The 21,667-nt window shown below is 33.4% G+C and overlaps 1 protein-coding gene across 1 annotated transcript; it reads right to left on the reverse strand.

The window, feature by feature from the left end:
* Positions 1–18,952: 18,952 nt before the first annotated feature.
* Positions 18,953–20,059, reverse strand: LOC139853891 (uncharacterized). The gene has a single exon (XM_071843232.1). The coding sequence runs from the start codon at positions 20,057–20,059 to the stop codon at positions 18,953–18,955; it is 1,107 nt and encodes a 368-aa protein (XP_071699333.1).
* Between the last annotated feature and the right edge of the window lie 1,608 nt (positions 20,060–21,667).

A 21,667-nucleotide genomic window follows, 5' to 3' on the forward strand; every position in this document is an offset into this window, starting at 1 on the left:
TGGAATAGAGGACAATAAAAAAGAAAATAAAAGCCAAGTGTGGGAAAATTCTCCAAGTTATTCAAAACATATGTCACATATTTTTGAACAAATAACTGAAAATACTTTTGCTTTGGACTAAACTAAAAAGTTTTACCTGATTTACTGTAAGAAAGATGGATCTACACAATGAATCAATTCCATCATTAAAAGGAAGTAAAGTCTTCCGAAAAAGAAACGCGCTTCTTGATTTAGGTCAAGAAGTTGTCGTCCAGACCAGCTGTAGGTTGACGAAAAATCTAGAAAAGTCATCACTAAAATCAGCAGGAAATCCACGAACCTCAGCATTAAACAGGGTCGCCAAGTGGTCAGATTTATCCTAACCATGAGAAGGATTTATCTCGTAAAATGGGGGGCACCGTGCAAATTAGCTGGATAAGACTAATGAATCAGATTCCCAGAAAGGATAATCTCCTTAAAGATCAAAAATCAGCTTTTAAGCCTGATATTACTCAATCCTAGAGATTGACCTTAAAGATTGAGAATTACAAATTCATGGAATTCAATGATATCTAAACTCGAGCTTGAACGAGAAAATATTTTGATCAAATTATAAACCGATTTGTTTTCTGAAAACCCATTTTTCAATGCGTTCATTACCATTGAACGTAAAATCCTAGGAATTCACCTGGAATTCATTAGGTCACCTGAACCAAATCGGTTGTCAACCGTAAGAACGGTGGTTGCATAGCATGGTCAAAGACAGGACCTTGTGCCAGACCGAAAAAATTATAAGGGTGAGCTTTACTATTGATCCTACAAAGGATAGTAATTGCGTCTGACACGTTATAGACCATAATTAAAAGCATGTCAGGGGACATTGCCTTAACAGTTGCTTGTTCAACGCTTCCCTTTACAACCGGACGGTAGTTTATCGAAAGGTAATATTCGGAGCAAGTATACTGGACGTGTTGCTTTCCTAATACAAGGTTAGCAAGTGGGTGACACAAAACCATAAGTTTTGAGCCAAAATTTTCAAATCTAAAACCCACCAAACCCACAAAAAGAATTTGCAAACACCGGTGAAGGATTATTCCGGAAAACTTATCTAAGGTAAAAGCTAGATTAAAATTTTCAAAAGATCAAATATTTTCATAAAGATCCAATTTCCTTAACGGATCTAAATTTTATAGTCATGTGGGACTGTAAACCATATCGTTACTACCATTGTTTATACAGCCGTATAGAAATCACTGATGTATACAGTGTGAAGAATAAAGAAGTGATTCTAGTATTTCAAGACTATATTGCTTGAGGACAAGCAAAACTCAAGTGTGGAAATATTTGATAATTCTAAAAACGAACATATATTTCATAGCATTATTCCTCAAGAAAGACAAGCTTTTAGTTGCAATTGTTCTATTTACAAGTGATATTCGTTTAAATAATAAAAGGTGAAGACAAAAGACAGATTCGACGAATTGAAGACGCAAACGACCAAAAATCTCAAAAGTACAAAAGACAATCAAAGAGGTTCCAATTATTGATGAGAAACGTCTCAAAATTACAAGAGTACAAGATTCAAAACGCAAAGTACAAGATATTAAATTGTACGCAAGGACGTTCGAAAATTCAGAACCAGGACCAGAGTCATCTCTCAACGCTCGACGCAACGGACTAAAAATTACAAGTCAACTATGCACATGAATATAATATAATATAATATATAAATAATTCTTAAAAATTATATATATATTATATTATTATTTAAAATCGTCGGCAAACAAAGAGCCAAGGCTGAATGAGCTGTAAAAACGAACTCCGTGACTTGCGGAGTTCGAAGGCTAAAAGAACCGCGACTCGCGGAGCCCCAAAAAATGAAAATGCCTATAAAAGCCAACGTAGTTCGACGAATTTTAATATCAATATATATCCATCCATCTATCTATACGTAATATTTATATTTATAATTTATATTTTAATTTTAATTTTAATTTTAATCCTAATAATAAGGGTATGTTAGCGAATGTTGTAAGGGTGTAAGTCGAAATTCTGTCCGTGTAACGCTACGCTATTTTTAATCATTGTAAGTTATGTTCAACTTTTTAATTTAATGTCTCGTAGCTAAGTTATTATTATGCTTATTTAAAACGAAGTAATCATGATGTTGGGCTAATTACTAAAATTGGGTAATTGGGCTTTGTACCATAATTGGGGTTTGGACAAAAGAACGACACTTGTGGAAATTAGACTATGGGCTATTAATGGGCTTTATATTTGTTTAACTAAATGATAGTTTGTTAATGTTAATATAAAGATTTATAATTGGACGTACCCATAAATTACCATATACACTCGATCGGACACGATGGGCGGGGTATTTATATGTACGAATAATCGTTCATTTAACCGGACACGGGAATGGATTAATAGCCACTAGAATAATTAAAACAGGGGTGAAATTATGTACAAGGACACTTGGTATAATTGATAACAAAGTATTAAAACCTTGGGTTACACTCAGTCGACATCCTGGTGTAATTATTAAACAAAGTATTAAAATCTTGTTACAGTTTAAGTCCCCAATTAGTTGGAATATTTAACTTCGGGTATAAGAATAATTTGACGAGGACACTCGCACTTTATATTTATGACTGATGGACTGTTATGGACAAAAACTAGACGGACATATTAAATAATCCAGAATAAAGGACAATTAACCCATGAGCATAAAACTAAAATCAACACGTCAAACATCATGATTACGGAAGTTTAAATAAGCATAATTATTTTATTTCATATTTAATTTCCTTTATTTTATATTTAATTGCACTTCTAATTATCGCATTTTATTTTATTGTTATTGTATTTAATTGCACTTTTAATTATCATACTTTTAATTATCGCAAGTTTATTTTATCGCACTTTTATTTATCGCAATTTCATTATCGTTATTTACTTTACGCTTTAAATTAAGTCTTGTATTTATTTTTATTTTTTTTACATTTGGTTTTAACTGCGACTAAAGTTTTAAAATCGACAAACCGGTAATTAAACGGTAAAAACTCCCCTTTATAATAATAATATTACTTATATATATTTTTGTATTTTTATAAAAGTAAACTAATATAGTGTTAAGCTTTGTTTAAAGATTTTCCCTGTGGAACGAACCGGACTTACTAAAAACTACACTACTGTACGATTAGGTACACTGCCTATAAGTGTTGTAGCAAGGTTTAAGTATATCCATTCTATAAATAAATAAATATCTTGTGTAAAATTGTATAGTATTTAATAGTATTTCCTTGTAATATTTAATAGTAATTTATACCCCTTTCCTCAAACATCAAAAATACTATTAATTTTTACAAGGAAATACTGTTAAATACGATACAATTTTACACAAGATATTTATTTATTTATAGAATGGATATACCTAAACCTTGCTACAACACTTATAGGCAGTGTACCTAATCGTACAATAGTGTAGTTTTTAGTAAGTCCGGTTCGTTCCACAGGGAGACTTAAACTAGTTCAACGCTATATTAGTTTTAATTGTAAAAAAATATATATATATATATATATATATATATATATAATTATTATAAAAGGGGGTTTTTACCGTTTAATGACCGGTTTGTTGATTTTAAAACTTTAGTCACAGTTAAAACCTAATGTAAAATATTAAAAATAACTTAAATTAAAGCGTAAAATAAATAACGATAATGAAATTGCGATAAATAAAAATACGATAAAATAAAATTGCGATAATTAAAAAGTACGATAATTAAAAGTGCAATTAAATACAATGACAATAAATAAAAGTGCTATAATTAAAAGTGCAATTAAATATGAAATAAAGGAATTATGCTTATTTAAACTTCCATAATCATGATGTTTGACGTGTTGATTTTAATATATTTCCATGGGTTAATTGTCCTTTGTCCTGGATTATTTAATATGTCCATCTGGTTTTTGTCCATAACAGTCCATCAGATAAATATAAAGTGCGAGTGTCCTCGTCAAATTATCCTTATATTCGAAGTCAAATATTCCAACTAATTGGGGACTTAAACTGTAACAAGGTCTTAATACTTTGTTTAATAATTACACCAGGATATCGACTGCGTGTAACCCAAGGTTTTAATACTTTGTTAACAATTACGCCAAGTGTCCTTGTACATAATCCACCCCTGTTTTAATAAGTCTATTAACTATTAATCCATTCCCTTATCCGGTTAAATGAACAATTATTAGTATTTATAAATATCCCGCCCATCGTGTCCGATTAAGTGTATATGGTTATTTATAGGTACGTCCAATTGTAAATCTTTATATTAAAATTAACAAACTATCATTTAGTTAAACAAATATAAAGCCCATTAATAGCTCATAGTCTAATTTCCACAAGTGTCGTTCTTTTGTCCAAACCCCAATTATGGTACAAAGCCCAATTACCCCGTTTTAATATTTTAGCCCAACATCACGATTACTTCGGTATTAAATAAGCATAATAATAACTTAACTACGAGACATTAAATTAAAAAGGTTGAAGATAACTTACAATGATTAAAAATAGCGTAGCGTTACACGGACATAATTTCGACTTACACCCTTACAACATTCGCTAACATACCCTTATTATTAGAATTTAAAATAAAAATAAAAATAAAAATTATAATATATATATATATATATATATATATATATATATATATATATATATATATATATATATATATATATATATATATATATATATATATATATATATATATATATATATATATATATATATTACGAGTGAGAGATAGATAGATTGAATTATAAAAAGGTATATATATATATATATATATATATATATATATATATTACGAGTGAGAGATAGATAGATTGAATTAGAAAAAGGTGCAGAATTCGAGCAGAATGCATGGCCTTTTATAGGCCCACAAACTCCGCGAGTGTGGAGTTTTTATGCCTTCAAACTCCGCGAGTGCGGAGCCTCCAGTTTCAGCTAACATTCTTGGATCCTTTTGACTGCCGACGGTTTTAATTATTTAAATATAATATATATATATATATAATTTATATAATTTATATAATTAATTATATATTATATTATATTTATATACATAATTAATTTGTAACTTTCGGTCCGTTGCGTCGAGCGTTGAGAGTTGGTTCATGTCTTGGTTCCGAATTTTTGAACATCCTTGCGTACAATTTAATATCTTGTACTTTGCGTTTTGCTTTTTGTACTCTTGTAATTTTGAGACGTTTCTTATCAATAATTGGAACCACTTTGATTGTACTTTGTACTTTTGAGCTTTTTGGTTGTTTGCGTCTTCAATTCGTCGAATCTGTCTTTTGTCTTCACCTTTTATTATTTAAACGAATATCACTTGTAAATAGAACAATTGCAACTAAAAGCTTGTCTTTCTTGAGGGATAATGCTATGAAATATATGTTCGTTTTCAGCATTATCAAATATTCCCACACTTGAGCGTTGCTTGTCCTCATGCAATATAGTCTTAAAATAAAAATACTAGAATCACTTCTTTATTCTTCATACTTTGTACATCAGTGATTTCTATACGGCGGTATGAACAATGGTAGTAACGATGTGGTTTACAGTCCCACATGACTATAAAAATTTAGATCCTTAAGAAAATTTGATCTTTATGAAAACATTTGATCTTTTTGAAAACTCAATCTAGCTTTTACCCTAGATAAGTTTTCCGGAATAACCCTTCACCGGTGTTTGCAAATTCTTTTGTGGGTTTGGTGGGTTTCAGATTTGAAAATTTTAGCTCAAAACTTGCGGTTTTGTGTCACCCACTTGCTAACCTTGTATTAGGAAAGCAACACGTCCAGTTTACTTGTCCCGTATATTACCTTTCGGTAAACTACCGTCCTGTTGTAAAGGAAAGCGTTTGAACAAGAAACTGTTAAGGCAATGTCCCGTGACATGCTTTTGATTATGGTCTATATTGTGTCGGATGCAATTACTATCCTTTGTAGGAGCAATAGTAAAGATCACCCTATAGTTTTTCGGTCTAGCACAAGGTCCTGTCTTCGACCATGTTATGCAACCACCGTTCTTACGGTTGACACCCGATTTGGTTCAGGTGACCTAATGAATTCCAGGTGAATTCCTAGGATTTTACGTTCAATAGTAATGAACGCATTGAAAATGGGTTTTCAGAAAACAAATCGGTTTGTAATTTTGATCAAAATATTTTCTCGTGCAAGCTCGAGTTTAGATATCATCGAATTCCATGAGTTTATAATTCTCAATCTTTAAAGTCAATCTCAAGGATTGAGTAATATCAGTCTTAAAAGCTGATTTTTGTTCTTTTAAGGAGATTATCCTTTCTGGGGGTCTGATTCATTAGTCTTATCCAGCTAATTTGCACGGCATCCTCCCCATTTTACGAGACAGATCCTCTCATGGTTAGGATAAGTCTGACCACTTGGCGACCCTGTTTGATGCTGAGGTCCGTAGATTTCCTGCTGATTTTAGAGATGACTTTTCTAGATTTTTCGTCAACCTACAGCTGGTCTGGAAGACAACTTCCTGACCTAAATCAAGAAGCGTGTGTCTTTTTCAGAAGACTTTACTTCCTTTTAATGATGAAATTGATTCATCGTGTAGATCCATCTTTCTTTCAAATATATTACAGTAAATCGGGTAAAACTGATTAGTTTAGTCCAAAGCAAAAATATCTTCATTTATTTGTTACAAAAATATGTGACATATGTTTTAAATAACTTGGTAAATTTTTCCACACCTGGCTTTTATTTTCCTTTCTTTGCCTTTTTATTGTCCTCTATTCCATTTTAAATGAATTCTAACATTTTGGGTTGTTTCTCAATTTATGTCCTTTCCGAGGTAACAATAATTTCGGTGTTAACACCTAGTTTTATCGTTCATAAATATGTATAAACATGATTTTGAATTCATTTAATTGAAAATTTTGAAAATTTTACTAGAATTGGGTAGTCAGTTTATAAGACTAGGGCTGTTCTTTATTATCAGAGAGCACTAGATTCTAATACAACTACTGCGTTACTAGTATTTTTAATGGTAACCAAGTGTTTAAGTCAAAAAATTTTAAAAATCCGAAAGAATTTAACCCCTTCCCACACTTAAGATCTTGCAATGCCCTCATTTGCAAGAAATCAGTAACAATTTAAATTATTGAGGGTGATTAGCATAGAAAAATGATTAAATTTTACCAAAGTTTCCAAACATATTGGCGTTTAAAAGCAAAGATTTTTGGTTTTTTTTTAATGTTTTTGGCATACTTTAATTCAATAAGATTAAAAATAATGATAATAAAATTTCTCGTCCCGCCCTCGGGTAAAGCAATTTCGGTTCAACGACCTAGTCTTCAACTCACGACGAATTTTAAATATCAAATTTTAACTTAGTGAAATAAAGTAAATTTTTGTTTTTAAATTCACACCAAACTAATATTTAAAATGCATAAAATTAAAAATTAATATAAATATCATTAATATTTTTAGTTTTACAAACTTATATTGAAAATATTAATTTTTAAAATATTTACAAACTTAATTATATCGATTTATAAAAATTTACAATATTAATTTAATATTTATATATTAATTTTAAACAAAAGGTAAAAATAAAATAGAATTAAAAATCTTTTTGGTCTTTTATCCCACTTTAATCAATCAAATATTATCAAAAATATACGCCCCTCTTTTCGGTAAAGTAATTTCAGTTCCATAACCTAGTTTAACTCATGACGAATTTTTGAAATATTTTGGGTTGATTGATTAAAGATATTTATACCTTAAGAATAAACGGTAAATTTCGCAGTGATGTAATAAATTTTTGTATGATATTAATAATTTCGGTCGCAAAACCTAATTTTGTTGAATACCAATTTAATACTTTATAGCGAACGATTTAGCATTTATTATCAAAAGGTTAATAATAAAAATAAGAACTGTACATACTTACCTGTGAGATAGAATTCTCAGTGACCTGCTTTAGCCCACTCATAAGATAGTCGGACTAATTGGTTTTCCATAGCTACATAGGCGTAACCTCGAGCATTCAACGATTTTTCTTCTAAACATATGAACGGTCCATCTCTGCATAAAGTAACTAATTCGGTATTGGAATATGTCTGATTCGTCGAGCATTTTCCTTCGTGTGACCATTTTTCGCATTTGTGACATCTTTCAAGGTGTTGTGCTCTTCTTTTCGCTGCGGATTTTGATTTTCCTTTACCAAAATGTAACTTATTATGATCGTTTCTGAGTTCTTTTCTTACTCCGTCCAATTTGGCTCTTATTACTGATACCAGGTCACTCGGGAGTGTGTCATTATTATGTTTAGTGATCAAAGCGTGTAGCATTAGACCATGGTTTAGTTCACAGGAAGTCTTCATCTCGTAAAACCTAAAAAAAATAAAAATTCAGAATGGGGGGAGAAGACTAGTTCTTTAGGGTCCGCTAGGGAAAGACCATTCGGATTCCATTCTCGAGAACTACACGAAAACAGAAAATCTAACTCTAACATAAATACATATTATTCTTAAAAGATTCGAACCTCCCCACACTTAGTTAGCTGTGGTATTGAAATTGTGATTAACTTCGTTGTCAACTTCCATTGGATTATCTATGTAATGTTTAACTCTGTGACCATTAACTTTAAATTCAATCCCATTTGAATTTATTAATTCTACCGTTCCGTACGGGAAAATTCTTTTGACTATGAATGGTCCAGACCATCTTGATTTCAATTTTCCAGGAAATAGCTTGAATCGTGAATTGAAAAGAAGAACTCTGTCTCCTTATTTAAATTCTTTTGATCTTCTGATTCTTTTATCATGCGATTTCTTCATTCTTTTCTTATAGATTAACGAATTTTCGTATGTTTCATGTCTTAATTCTTCTAATTCGTTTAATTGACTTAACTGTAGACGTCCAGCTTCATGTAAATCAAGATTACATGTCTTCAAAGCCCAAAATGCTTTGTGTTCAATTTCTACTGGAAGATGACATGCTTTTCCGTAAACGAGCCTAAAAGGTGTGGTTCCAATTGGAGTTTTGTAGGCTGTTCTAAAAGCCCAGAGTGCATCCTCCAATTTCATGGACCATTCCTTCGGATTTGATCCTACGGTTTTCTCTAGAATACGTTTTAAAGCTCGGTTGATATTTTCAACTTGTCCACTTGTTTGTGGATGATAAGCGGTGGAGATTTTATGAGTTACTCCATATCTTTTAAGAACTTTCTCAAGTTGATTATTACAAAAATGAGTACCCCGATCACTTATTAAAGCTTTCGGTGTTCCGAACCTTGCAAAAAGACATTTTAAAAAGTTGACTACAACTCGTGCATCGTTAGTTGGGAGAGCTTGTGCTTCCGCCCATTTAGATACATAATCAATGACAACGAGAATATAGAGATTATTATGTGATTTTGGAAATGGACCCATAAAGTCAATACCCCAAATGTCAAATACTTCACATACTTGAATGACATTTTGTGGTATTTCATCACGTTGACTTATTTTTTCGGCCCTTTGACAAGCATCACAGGATTTGCAAAGAAGGTTTGCGTCTTTGAAAATTGTAGGCCAATAGAATCCAGCATCGTAAACTTTTCTTAATGTGAGTTGAGGCCCATAATGCCCTCCTGTTGGTCCTGTGTGACAATGGTTTAAGATTTGACTGGCTTCATTTCAGAATACACATCGGCGTATTATTCCATCGGGACAACTTTTAAACAAATGTGGATCTTCCCAAAAATAGTGTTTTTTATCACTAAAGAATTTCTTTCGTTTTTGGTACGACAACCCTTTTTCAAGGAATCCACATACTAAGTAGTTTGCATAGTCTGCAAACCATGGAATTTCATTATAATCTATCTTCAATAGATATTCATCAGGAAAGTTGTCTTGTATGGCCGATTCATTCAGAACTTCTAATTCAGGATTTTCAAGTCGAGAAAGATGATCAGCGGCGAGATTTTCTACTCCCTTTTTATCTCGGATTTCAATATCGAATTCTTGTAAAAGTAAAATCCAACGGATTAATCTTGGTTTGGCATCGTCGGTATAGACCACCGTTTTAGCTAGAACGAGATATGAACGAAATTTGTCGAAAGCAAAGACAATAGCAAGGAGTTCTTTTTCAGTAGTCGTGTAATTCGTTTGTGCTCCTTGTAACGTCTTACTAGCGTAATAAATAGGTTGAAATCGTTTTTCAATCCTTTGTCCTAAAACAGCTCTCATTGCAAAATCACTTGCATCGCACATTAGTTCAAATGGTAGATTCCAATTTGGAGTTATCATAATCGGCGCATTAGTGAGTATCTCTTTAAGAATAATAAAAGATTTAATGCATTCATCTGAAAAGATGAATGGAGCATCCTTTTCTAGGAGTTTATTCATAGGAGTGGCAATTTTAGAAAAATCTTTTATGAAACGTCGGTAAAAACCGGCATGCCCTAGAAAACTCCTAACTCCTCTAACATTGGTGGGATGTGGAAGTTTAGCAATTACATCTACTTTAGCTTTATCCACTTCAATTCCTTCCTTTGAAATTTTATGACCAAGAACGATGCCTTCTTTAACCATGAAATGGCATTTCTCCCAATTAAGTACTAGATTTGATTGTTCGCATCTAATAAGCATTCGTTCAAGATTAACTAGACATGATTCAAATGTATCACCGAAGACTGAAAAGTCATCCATGAAAACTTCCATGCATTCTTCTACCATGTCGTGAAATATCGCCATCATGCACCTTTGAAAGGTTGCAGGGGCGTTGCAAAGTCTAAATTGCATGCGTTTGTAAGCAAAAGTACCATAAGGGCACGTGAATGTGGTTTTCTCTTAGTCCTCGGGTGCTATTGGAATTTGAAAATATCCGAAAAAATCGTCAAGAAAACAATAGTAACTATTTTTGGCTAATCTTTCCAACATTTGATCAATAAAAGGTAAGGGAAAGTGATCTTTTTTGGTGGCGTCATTTAATTTTCTATAATCAATACAAACACGCCATCCTGTTACAGTCCTAGTAGGAATAAGCTCATTTTTCTCATTTGTGATAACAGTCATGCCACCCTTCTTAGGTACACATTGAACTGGGCTTACCCATGGACTATCAGAAGTTGGATAAATTAAACCTGCATCAAGCAGTTTAATAATTTCTTTTTTAACAACATCTTGCATATTAGGATTTAGTCTTCGTTGGCGTTGCACATACGTTTTATGACCTTCTTCCATAAGGATTTTATGTGTGCAATACGAAGGACTTATGCCTTTAATATCATGAATCTTCCATGCAATAGCTGGTTTATGAGCTTTTAGCACAGAAATAAGTTGAGATTTTTCATTTTCAGTAAGAGAAGATGATATTATTACAGGTAATTTAGATTCACCATGTAAATAAGCATATTCCAAATAGTTTGGAAGTGGATTTAACTCTAATGTCGGTGGTTCTTCTATCGATGATTTATATCGATATCTATCTTCTTCTTTTTGCATTTGAATTTCTTCTGTTGTTGGTTCATGTCCATTAGCCATAAGTGTAGCTAACATTTCAGTTTCATCAATTGGTTCAGTTCCTTCTCTTAAAGAACATTCTCCTGTTCCTTGTAATTCTGGAAATTCTTCTAACAATTCTGCATGTGAATCTATAGTTTGAATATAATAACATGTATCATCTGCAGATTGCGGTTGTTGCATGGCTCTATCAACAGAAAAGGTAACACTCTCGTCCTCTATACTTAGGGTTAGTTTCTTACCAAACACGTCTATTATTGCTTTAGCCGTGTTTAAGAATGGTCTTCCTAATATGAGAGGAACTCGAGAATCTTCTTCCATATCCAGAATAACAAAATCTACTGGAAATACTAAAGTACCAACTTTAACTAGCATGTTTTCCATTATCCCTCTAGGATATTTTACTGATCTATCGGCTAGTTGTATACTTATTCATGTTGGTTTCAATTCTCCAAGGTCTAGTTTAGCGTATAGTGAATACGGCATTAGATTTATACTAGCACCTAAATCTGCCAATGCTTCTATTGAACTAAGACTTCCCAGAAAACATGGAATTGTGAAACTTCCTGGATCAGGTAATTTTTCTGGTATCTTATTCAACAGCACTGCAGAACAATTAGCATTCATAGTAACAGCCGAGAGTTCTTCCATTTTCTTTCTATTTGTGATTAGATCTTTCAAAAATTTAGCATATCTAGGCATTCCTGAAATCACATCAATGAAAGGAAGATTGACATTTATTTGTTTAAACATATCCAAAAATTTGGATTGCTAGGCTTCAAGTCTTTCTTTTCTCATATTACTCGGGTAAGGAAGTGGTGGTTGGTATGGTTTAACATAAGGTTTAGCCTTAACTGTGTTATCTTCATTAACCTTTTTAACTACCAGTTCTGTTTCCTTATCTTGCTCAGGTTGTGGTTCTTGTGTAGTAGGAATAGAGTCATCAGAAATCATAGGTATTTCAGGTGGTTTAAGTGTAATATCACTTCTTGTGGTAATAGCTTTAGCTGTTTCATTCCAGGGATTAGCATTTGTATCACTAGGTAGTCTTCCCGGTTTTCTTTCACCTATTAACCTTGCTAGGTTACTTACTTCTTGTTCCAGATTTTGAATAGAAGCTTGTTGATTTCTAAATACTTGAGCATTTTGTTCATTGGTTTGTTTCTGAGATGTGAAAAATTGAGTTTGAGATTCAACTAGCTTCGACATCATATCTTCAAAATTTGGCTTTTTATCATCGGTTTGTGGTGGTTTGTTTTGAAAAATAGGTCTTTGCTGGTTGTAAGTATTGTTAGATACTTGTTGATTACTAGGACCTTGTTGGTTGTTGTATGAAACATTTCGGTTATAATTCTGGTTTTGATTGTAAATTGGTCTTGGCGGTTGATAATTATTCTGATAATTATTTCCAGGCCTTTGGTTCATGTATGAAACATTCTCTCTTTGTTCCATTGTTAGTTCAATACTGAGACAATCTTTTGTCAAATGTGGTCCTCCACACTGCTCACAACTAATTCGTATTGAGTGTATATCTTTAATCATCTTTTCCATTCGTCTCTCGACAGCATCTATCTTTACGGAAATGGAATCTAAGTCATGGCTAGAATCGGCTCTAGCTGCTTTAGATGATCTAACGATATCTTTTTCTTGGTGCCACTCATGTGAGTGGGAAGCAGTGTTATCAATAATTTTGTAAGCATCAGTTGCAGTTTTCTTCATAATGGAACCACCAGCTGCTATATCGATGTCTTTCCTTGTAGTGATGTCGCATCCTTGGTAGAATATTTGTACTATTTGACAGGTGTCTAAACCCTGTTGCGGACATCCTCTCAATAACTTTCCAAATCTTGTCCATGCCTCATACAGAGTTTCGTTTGGCTTTTGTGTGAACATAAAAATTTCTCCTTAAAGTCTCACGGCTTTAGATGCCGAAAAGAATTTTTTAAGAAAATTTTCAACTAAGACATCCCATGTATCAATCGCCCCTTCAGGTAACGATTCTAACCAATCTTTGGCTTCTCCCTTTAAAGTCCAGGGAAATAACATGAGATATATCTGTTCATCCTCCACTTCTCTTATTTTAAATAGAGTACAGATCCGATTAAAGGTTCGAAGATGTTCATTTGGATCTTCCTTCGGCACACCACTAAATTGGCATTGATTAGTTACCATGTGTAGGATTTGTTCTTTAATTTCATAATCTGGCGCAGTAATGTCTGGTTGAGTAATTGCGTGACCTTGGCCAGTGCGTTTAGCTCGTATTCGGTCTTCCATACTTAAAGGTTCCAGATTCTCCATGATTGATTTTGTTGAATCTGAATCACTAGAGGATTCTGATTTAATGGTTGGTTCCTCGACAATCTCTGTTTGAATGATTGGTGGTTCCGGAGGAAAGATTAATGGTTCAGGATCTCTGAATTGTCCCTGAATATCCTCCGGATTCTCAATTGTGAGGTCGGGTTCAAAAAATGGATTATCGGAAATTTGAATTGGAGTACTTGGTCGACTGGATGACGATTCTAAAGAAAAATCAACGGCGACAATATTTGCTAGATGTCTTGATCTGGTTACAGGTGGTGAACGTATAAAATGTGGTGAACGTTTTGCTCGGTGCATTCACTGAATATCATATTAGTTATAAAAGATAAAAATTATATAAGTTATCAAAATAATAGACTTTTCTGCTTTTGCCCACGTTTCGAATAGCCAATAGATGCAGCAGGGAGCCAGAACCCTTTAAATCGGAAGCTCACAACTCAGCCACTAACAAATCCAACTATTACTACGAAGCAGAAAATTTGGATGTCTATCAATTCAATCACTTAAAATAATTTTTCGTTGAAATTTAAAGAAATTTTTGAGAAGAAATAGAAAATTCTATGTCCTAAAAAACTAGAGCGGCGAAAAATAAGAAAGAAAAATAGCGCGTCGAAAAACGTCGAAAAATAAAAGGTCGAAAAATAAAAATAAGAAAGTAGCGCGTCGAAACTTAAAAAGGAACTAAAAACTAAGAATTAAAAGTTACGTCTAAAAATATTAAAGCTTACAAGAAATACTATATCCAAAACGGCAATAACTTAAAAAGTACTAAAATATAAAAACGGCGCCGCAAAATTCTAAAGCACCTAAATCTTAGTCTAAAGAAAAAGCACTTAAGGGATTTTACGGCAAAGCCTAAAAATCTAGAAATAAAAATAACTATGGCAAAAACTATAACTTAAAACTAAATACGAACGAAAAATACAAATATTATGCTAAAACAAATAAAAAGATACAAAATATAAAAATAAAATTAAAGGTGTAAAAAGAAACAATTTTTATTAAAAATATTATTTTTATATTATTATTTATAAAAGTATTAATTTTATAAAACTAATTAAAACTTAAAATACAAAATTAATTAAACTAAATTAATTAAATTAAATTAAACCTAATTATAATTAATAATAATTAAATTTTAACCTTAAATTCGTAATTAATGTTGTACCCGGTTTGACCTGTCAGAGGGGCTCCGAGAGTGCGGATTTACGATACCCCCAAACTCCGCGAGTGCGGAAAGTGCAGGTTCAAATGAGGTGCAGGCCAAAAAATTCGACAGGTTCTGTTTTTTTTTTTATATTATACTTTTTATTTTATTTTCTGTTTTATATATATATATATATAAAGTATTTATATAAAAAAATAAAAACTAAAATAGAAATATAAATACTTAATAATTTTATAAATTTTAAACAAATTCTTAAAAATTATATAGATATTTTTTTATGTTTTTGTATTTTTAATATTTAAAGCGTATTTATACAAAAACGTAATTAAAACTTTAATAAAAAATCTTTTTTTTATTAGCGTTGCGCTTTTGACGTTTAACTTTCCCCGGCAGCGGCGCCAACAATACTTGATATTAAAGCGAAGGGGTATAAAATACTATTAATTTTTACAAGGAAATACTATTAAATACGATACAATTTTACACAAGATATTTATTTATTTATAGAATGGATATACCTAAACCTTGCTACAACACTTATAGGCAGTGTACCTAATCGTACAGTAGTGTAGTTTTTAGTAAGTCCGGTTCGTTCCACAGGGAGACTTAAACTAGTTCAACGCTATATTAGTTTTAATTGTAAAAATACAAATATATATATATATATATATATATATATATATATATATATATATATATATATATATATATATATATATATATATATATATATATATATATATATATATATATATATATATATATAAGTAGTATAATTATTATAAAAGGAGGTTTTTACCGTTTAATGACCGGTTTGTTGATTTTAAAACTTTAGTTGCAGTTAAAAACTAATGTAAAATATTAAAAATAACTTAAATTAAAGCGTAAAATAAATAATGATAATGAAATTGCGATAAATAAAAATACGATAAAATAAAATTGCGATAATTAAAAAGTACGATAATTAAAAGTGCAATTAAATACAATGACAATAAATAAAAGTGCGATAATTAAAAGTGCAATTAAATATGAAATAAAGGAATTATGCTTATTTAAACTTCCGTAATCATGATGTTTGACGTGTTGATTTTAATTTAATCCCATGGGTTAATTGTTCCTTTGTCCTGGATTATTTAATATGTTCGTCTGGTTTTTGTCCATAACAGTCCATCAGATAAATATAAAGTGCGAGTGTCCTCGTCAAATTATCCTTATATCCGAAGTCAAATATTCCAACTAATTAGGGACTTAAACTGTAACAAGGTCTTAATACTTTGTTTAATAATTACACCAGGATATCGACTGCGTGTAACCCAAGGTTTTAATACTTTGTTAACAATTACGCCAAGTGTCCTTGTACATAATCCACCCCTGTTTTAATAAGTCTATTAACTATTAATCCATTCCCGTGTCCGATTAAATGAACAATTATTAGTATTTATAAATATCCAGCCCATCGTGTCCGATTAAGTGTATATGGTTATTTATAGGTACGTCCAATTGTAAATCTTTATATTAAAATTAACAAACTATCATTTAGTTAAACAAATATAAAGCCATTAATAGCTCATAGTCTAATTTCCACAAGTGTCGTTCTTTTGTCCAAACCCCAATTATGGTACAAAGCCCAATTACCCCGTTTTAATATTTTAGCCCAACATCACGATTACTTCGTCATTAAATAAGCATAATAATAACTTAGCTACGAGACATTAAATTAAAAAGGTTGAACATAACTTACAATGATTAAAAATAGCGTAGCGTTACACGGACAGAATTTCGACTTACACCCTTACAACATTCGCTAACATACCCTTATTATTAGAATTTAAAATTAAAATTAAAATTAAAATTATAGTATATATATATATATATATATATATATATATATATATATATATATATATATATATATATATATATATATATATATATATATTTTACGAGTGAGAGATAGATAGATTGAATTAGAAAAAGGTGCAGAATTCGAGCAGAATGCATGGCCTTTTATAGGCCCACAAACTCCGCGAGTGTGGAGTTTTTATGCCTTCAAACTCCGCGAGTGCGGAGCCTCCAGTTTCAGCTAACATTCTTGGATCCTTTTGACTGCTGACGGTTTTAATTATATAAATATAATATATATAACTAATTTTATATTATATTATATTTATATACATAATTAATTTGTAACTTTCGGTCCGTTGCGTCGAGCGTTGAGAGTTGGTTCATGTCTTGGTTCCGAATTTTCGAACGTCCTTGCGTACAATTTAATATCTTGTACTTTGCGTTTTTGCTTTTTGTACTCTTGTAATTTTGAGACGTTTCTTATCAATAATTGGAACCACTTTGATTGTACTTTGTACTTTTGAGCTTTTTGGTTGTTTGCGTCTTTAATTGGTCGAATCTGTCTTTTGTCTTCACCTTTTATAATTTAAACGAATATCACTTGTAAATAGAACAATTGCAACTAAAAGCTTGTCTTTCTTGAGGGATAATGCTATGAAATATATGTTCGTTTTCAGCATTATCAATAGGTTAAGATCCTTAGTATGCTCACGGTTGGAGCAAGATATGGTGATGGGTCGTGTGAACCCAATTGTTGGTAAAGTCTACCTTTGGTAGCACTGTACGGTACTACGAGTTGTGGATATGGAACGTAGTTCCAAGTGGGGGAGTTACACTCCCGCACGAGGAAGTTTTAGTGTGAGATTTCGGATAACGCTTTTGGTAGATCCGAAACTTGTGTTGGGACCTAGTTTTGGTCGATTTATGGTAGAGTACAATTTCGGTTTAATTGTACTTATGGTTTGAATTTAAATTACCACCGAGGTGGTAATGTGAAAAATCTCGTTGAGAGATAAAGGACGTGTTTGGCGAGCAAGGAGAAATCCCTCGGTTAAGGGATGTGTGTGTCGGGTTCTCTTTTGGGGAATTATTGTTTTGTGCCTATGTTTGATATAGGTGGTTCTTGCTCGATTGTGTGAATGGTTAGTGGTATCCGTTAGGATTCACTATGGCGTAGTAGAGCGCGATGTTACTTTACTCGTTGTTCGAGGCCAAAAGGGCGTTAATTGGTGAAGCATGACCTTCGGGGTCCGCTGACTTCATCATGAGATAATAGTAGTAGTAGTAGTAGTAGTAGTAGTAGTAGTAGTAGTAGTAGTAGTAGTAGTAGTATTTTGTAATAAATTCTCATAATATTAACACTACTACTACTTATATTAATAATTATAATAATAATAGATAATAATAATGATAAAAAAATGATACTAATAATATTATTCATAATACTAACAATGATACTAGTTATAATAACATTTAATATTATTAATGATAATAATATAAATGTATCAATTTTTATATCTATATATTATATTGGATTAATAATGATCATAATACATATATTTATATTAATATTTATGAAAGTAATAATAATAATAATATTTATAACTATATTTTAACTTGTAATTACATTTAATATATTAATATTAGGATTTATTAATCATGTAATTTTTAACATGTCTTTTATATTTAAATATATATATTTTATGTATTTTACCATATTCATGTAATATTAATTATACATATAAGTCATATAATATTTATCTCATTAACAACTTAATTACTCTATATATTATTTTATATTTTAATTCTAATGATTAAAGTATACTTTATTAATTTTTAAAATATTATAGATATTCTTATATTTATATTTGTATATATATATATATATATATATATATATATATATATATATATATATATATATATATACTTATTTACATCCGATTGTTCGTGAATCGTCGGGAATAGTCAAAGGTCAAATGTATACATGCACACAGTTTAATGTTTTTGAGACTTCACAGTACAGACTTTGCTTATCGTGTCGATTATAGCTTACGATGAAGTTTAAATTTGGTCGAAAATTTCTGGGTCGTCACAGCAGGGACGTGCCTAAATAAGACTTTCGATATAAAATTTCTCCTCGCAACTCGTAGTTTGGTGCCTTCACCCTGATCTTCATTGCTTCCGTCTCTCCTTCGGGTAAAGATCCGGTTCGCAGGAGTTCTATGATATCCGTCATCCAAGTCGCTTCTTCTTCTTCAACAGATGCGATCGTGGTTTCTGGCTCTGTGGACTTCGTGAAGACATGTTCTACTAATATTTTCTTTTCCAGGTGGTTGAAGGTAAGGGCCGCCAGTTTACTGAGCACATCCGCCTGCTTGTTCTGGCTCCTGGGAATTTGGCTGATCCTGAAGTTGACGAACGCATCGGCTAGAGAATGAACCAGAGCCAGGTATGATTGCATGGATTTTTCGTTAACGTCAAAGGTGCCATTTATCTGATTGGCGACTAGCTGTGAATCCACGTAAGCTTGCAGCTTCTTTATTCCTAGTTCTCGAGCTATGCGCATACCTGCTAACAACGCCTCATACTCTGCCTCTTTGTTTGTCACCTTAAAGTTAAATCGTAACGTGTATGTATGCTCTTCCTGATGTGGACCTGTAAGGATCAATCCTGTGCCAGCGCCGTCAGAGCTTTCCGAGCTGTCGGTATAGAGCTCCCACAGTTCAAGCGGGGGCGTGGGAAGCTGTTCAGGGTCATTTATCGCTGGCATATCAGCTGCCGTTTTGGCCAAATAATCAGCCATCACCTGCCCCTTAATAGCGCTTCTAGCGCGGTATGAGATTTCATGCTCGCCCAACTCTATTGCCCATTTAGTTAGCCTACCCGATATCTCGGGCTTATAGAGTAGCTGTCGAATAGGCTGATCAGTGAGCACCGTTATCGGATGTGCTTGGAAGTATCTGCACAGACGTCGGGCAGTGACGACGAGCGCGTACACAAGTTTTTCGATGGGGCGATAATTCAGTTCGCTTCCTGATAGCGCTTTGCTGATGAAGTAAATTGGCATTTGGGCATCCCCTCGTTCAGCAACTATAACGGAGCTAATAGCCTCCCTGGATACCGCGATGTAAAGTATCAGGGTTTCGCCTGCAATAGGCGCTGTTAACGTCGGGAGGTCTTTGAGGAGTTCCTTCATCTCCTGGAACGCCTTTTCTGCCTCGTCAGTCCACTTAAAATTTGACTTCTTAGCACAGTCCTTCAGGGTGTGGAAGAACGGGAGACCTTTCGGCGGCCTTGGACAAGAATCGTGTCAATGCGGCTAACTTCCCATTGAGGCTTTGAACTTGCTTTTTTGTTTTAGGGGAAGGCATTTTTTTAATTGCTTCTATCTTCTTTGGGTTAGCCTTGATTCCACGCGGAGTCACAATGTGTCCCAAAAATTCCCTTCCTCTTCTCCAAAGCTGCACTTGGCCGGCTTGAGTTTCATGTTGATGCTTTAGAGTGTGTTAAACGTTTCAAGTATATCGGCCAACAATTGTTCCTCAGTGTTGCTCTTAATGACGAGATCGTCAACATATGCCTCAAGGTTGCGCCCTATCTGCTTAGCGAATGCTGTATCGATAGTGCGTTGATATATGGCGCCCGCATTCTTTAGTCCAAAGGCATCTTAGTGTAACAGTATATCCCTTGGTCTGTGTGGAACGCGGTTTTCTCTTCATCCTCTTCCACCATTTGTATTTGGTGATATCCTTTGTAGGCATCCAGGAAGCACTTGAACCTAAAACCAGCAAGCGACTCTACTTTCCAGTCTATTTCTGGCAAAGGATAGTTGTCTTTTGGGCAAGCTTTGTTAATGTCTTTAAAATCAATACAGAGCCGCCACGTTCCATCCGACTTGGCTACTAGCACAGGGTTGGCTACCCATGTCTGGTAATTCACTTTGCGCAGTATGTTGGCTTTGACCAACTTATCCACTTCTCTGCGCAACCACTCACTTCTCTCTGGGACCATTGGCCGCTTCTTTTGCTTTATTGGGGTCAAATTGATGTTGGCCGGAGGTGATGCTGCGCTATCTCCCGTGGTACTCCAGTCATGTCAGCATCGCGCCAACAAAACACGTCAGAGTTAGCAATGAGGATGTTCCTCAGCTTTTCCTTAGTCTCGTGTGTAAGACTCCCCCTATCTTTACCTTCTGTTCCGGATACTCGGGATTGACTATAACCCACCACTCGTTTGCGCCCTTTTCTTCTGGAGTAGCGCTACCCTTATCAGTAACAGACGCACATAAGGCGTCCAACGTCGTTGACTCGAGCGTGGCAACTCTTTGATCCGTCAGGAATCGAACCATCCCGTGAATGGTGGACGGTATAGCGCCAAATTTTTGAATGGAAGTCCTCCCTAGTATGGCGTTACATCTAGAGTACGAGCGCACAACACAGAATTCTATGCTTTCAGTGCGCTTCTTTGATTTATCTCTGCTGTCTCTCAGCTCGAGCTTCAAATCCAAGATTTCGATGGACCACGCTGATTCGTTGAAAAATCCGGATAAAGCCGTAGTCGGAGGTTTGATGGTTCGCCTCACAGTTGTGGGTAGCTACCGGAAGCAATGCTCGTACATGATGTCGATGCTACTGCCATTGTCTATGTGAAGGCTCTTAACGCCATGTCCTGACTCTGGCAAATATCCCTACACTACAATTGGCACGCAAGAAGTTTTGAACGTCTGAATGGCGGGGAACGATATCTCCGTCATCCTCGAGCTCCCGTCAGCGCTAGCTTTGCGCTTCGTTCCTAGTTGTGGTCG

This window comes from Rutidosis leptorrhynchoides, chromosome 6 (genome assembly GCF_046630445.1).
Source record: "Rutidosis leptorrhynchoides isolate AG116_Rl617_1_P2 chromosome 6, CSIRO_AGI_Rlap_v1, whole genome shotgun sequence".
Taxonomy (NCBI): domain Eukaryota; kingdom Viridiplantae; phylum Streptophyta; class Magnoliopsida; order Asterales; family Asteraceae; genus Rutidosis; species Rutidosis leptorrhynchoides.

Bases quoted from the DNA above. Each gene is read 5' to 3' on its own strand.
- LOC139853891 (XM_071843232.1), bottom strand. From the start codon at position 20,059: ATGAAGGAACTCCTCAAAGACCTCCCGACGTTAACAGCGCCTATTGCA.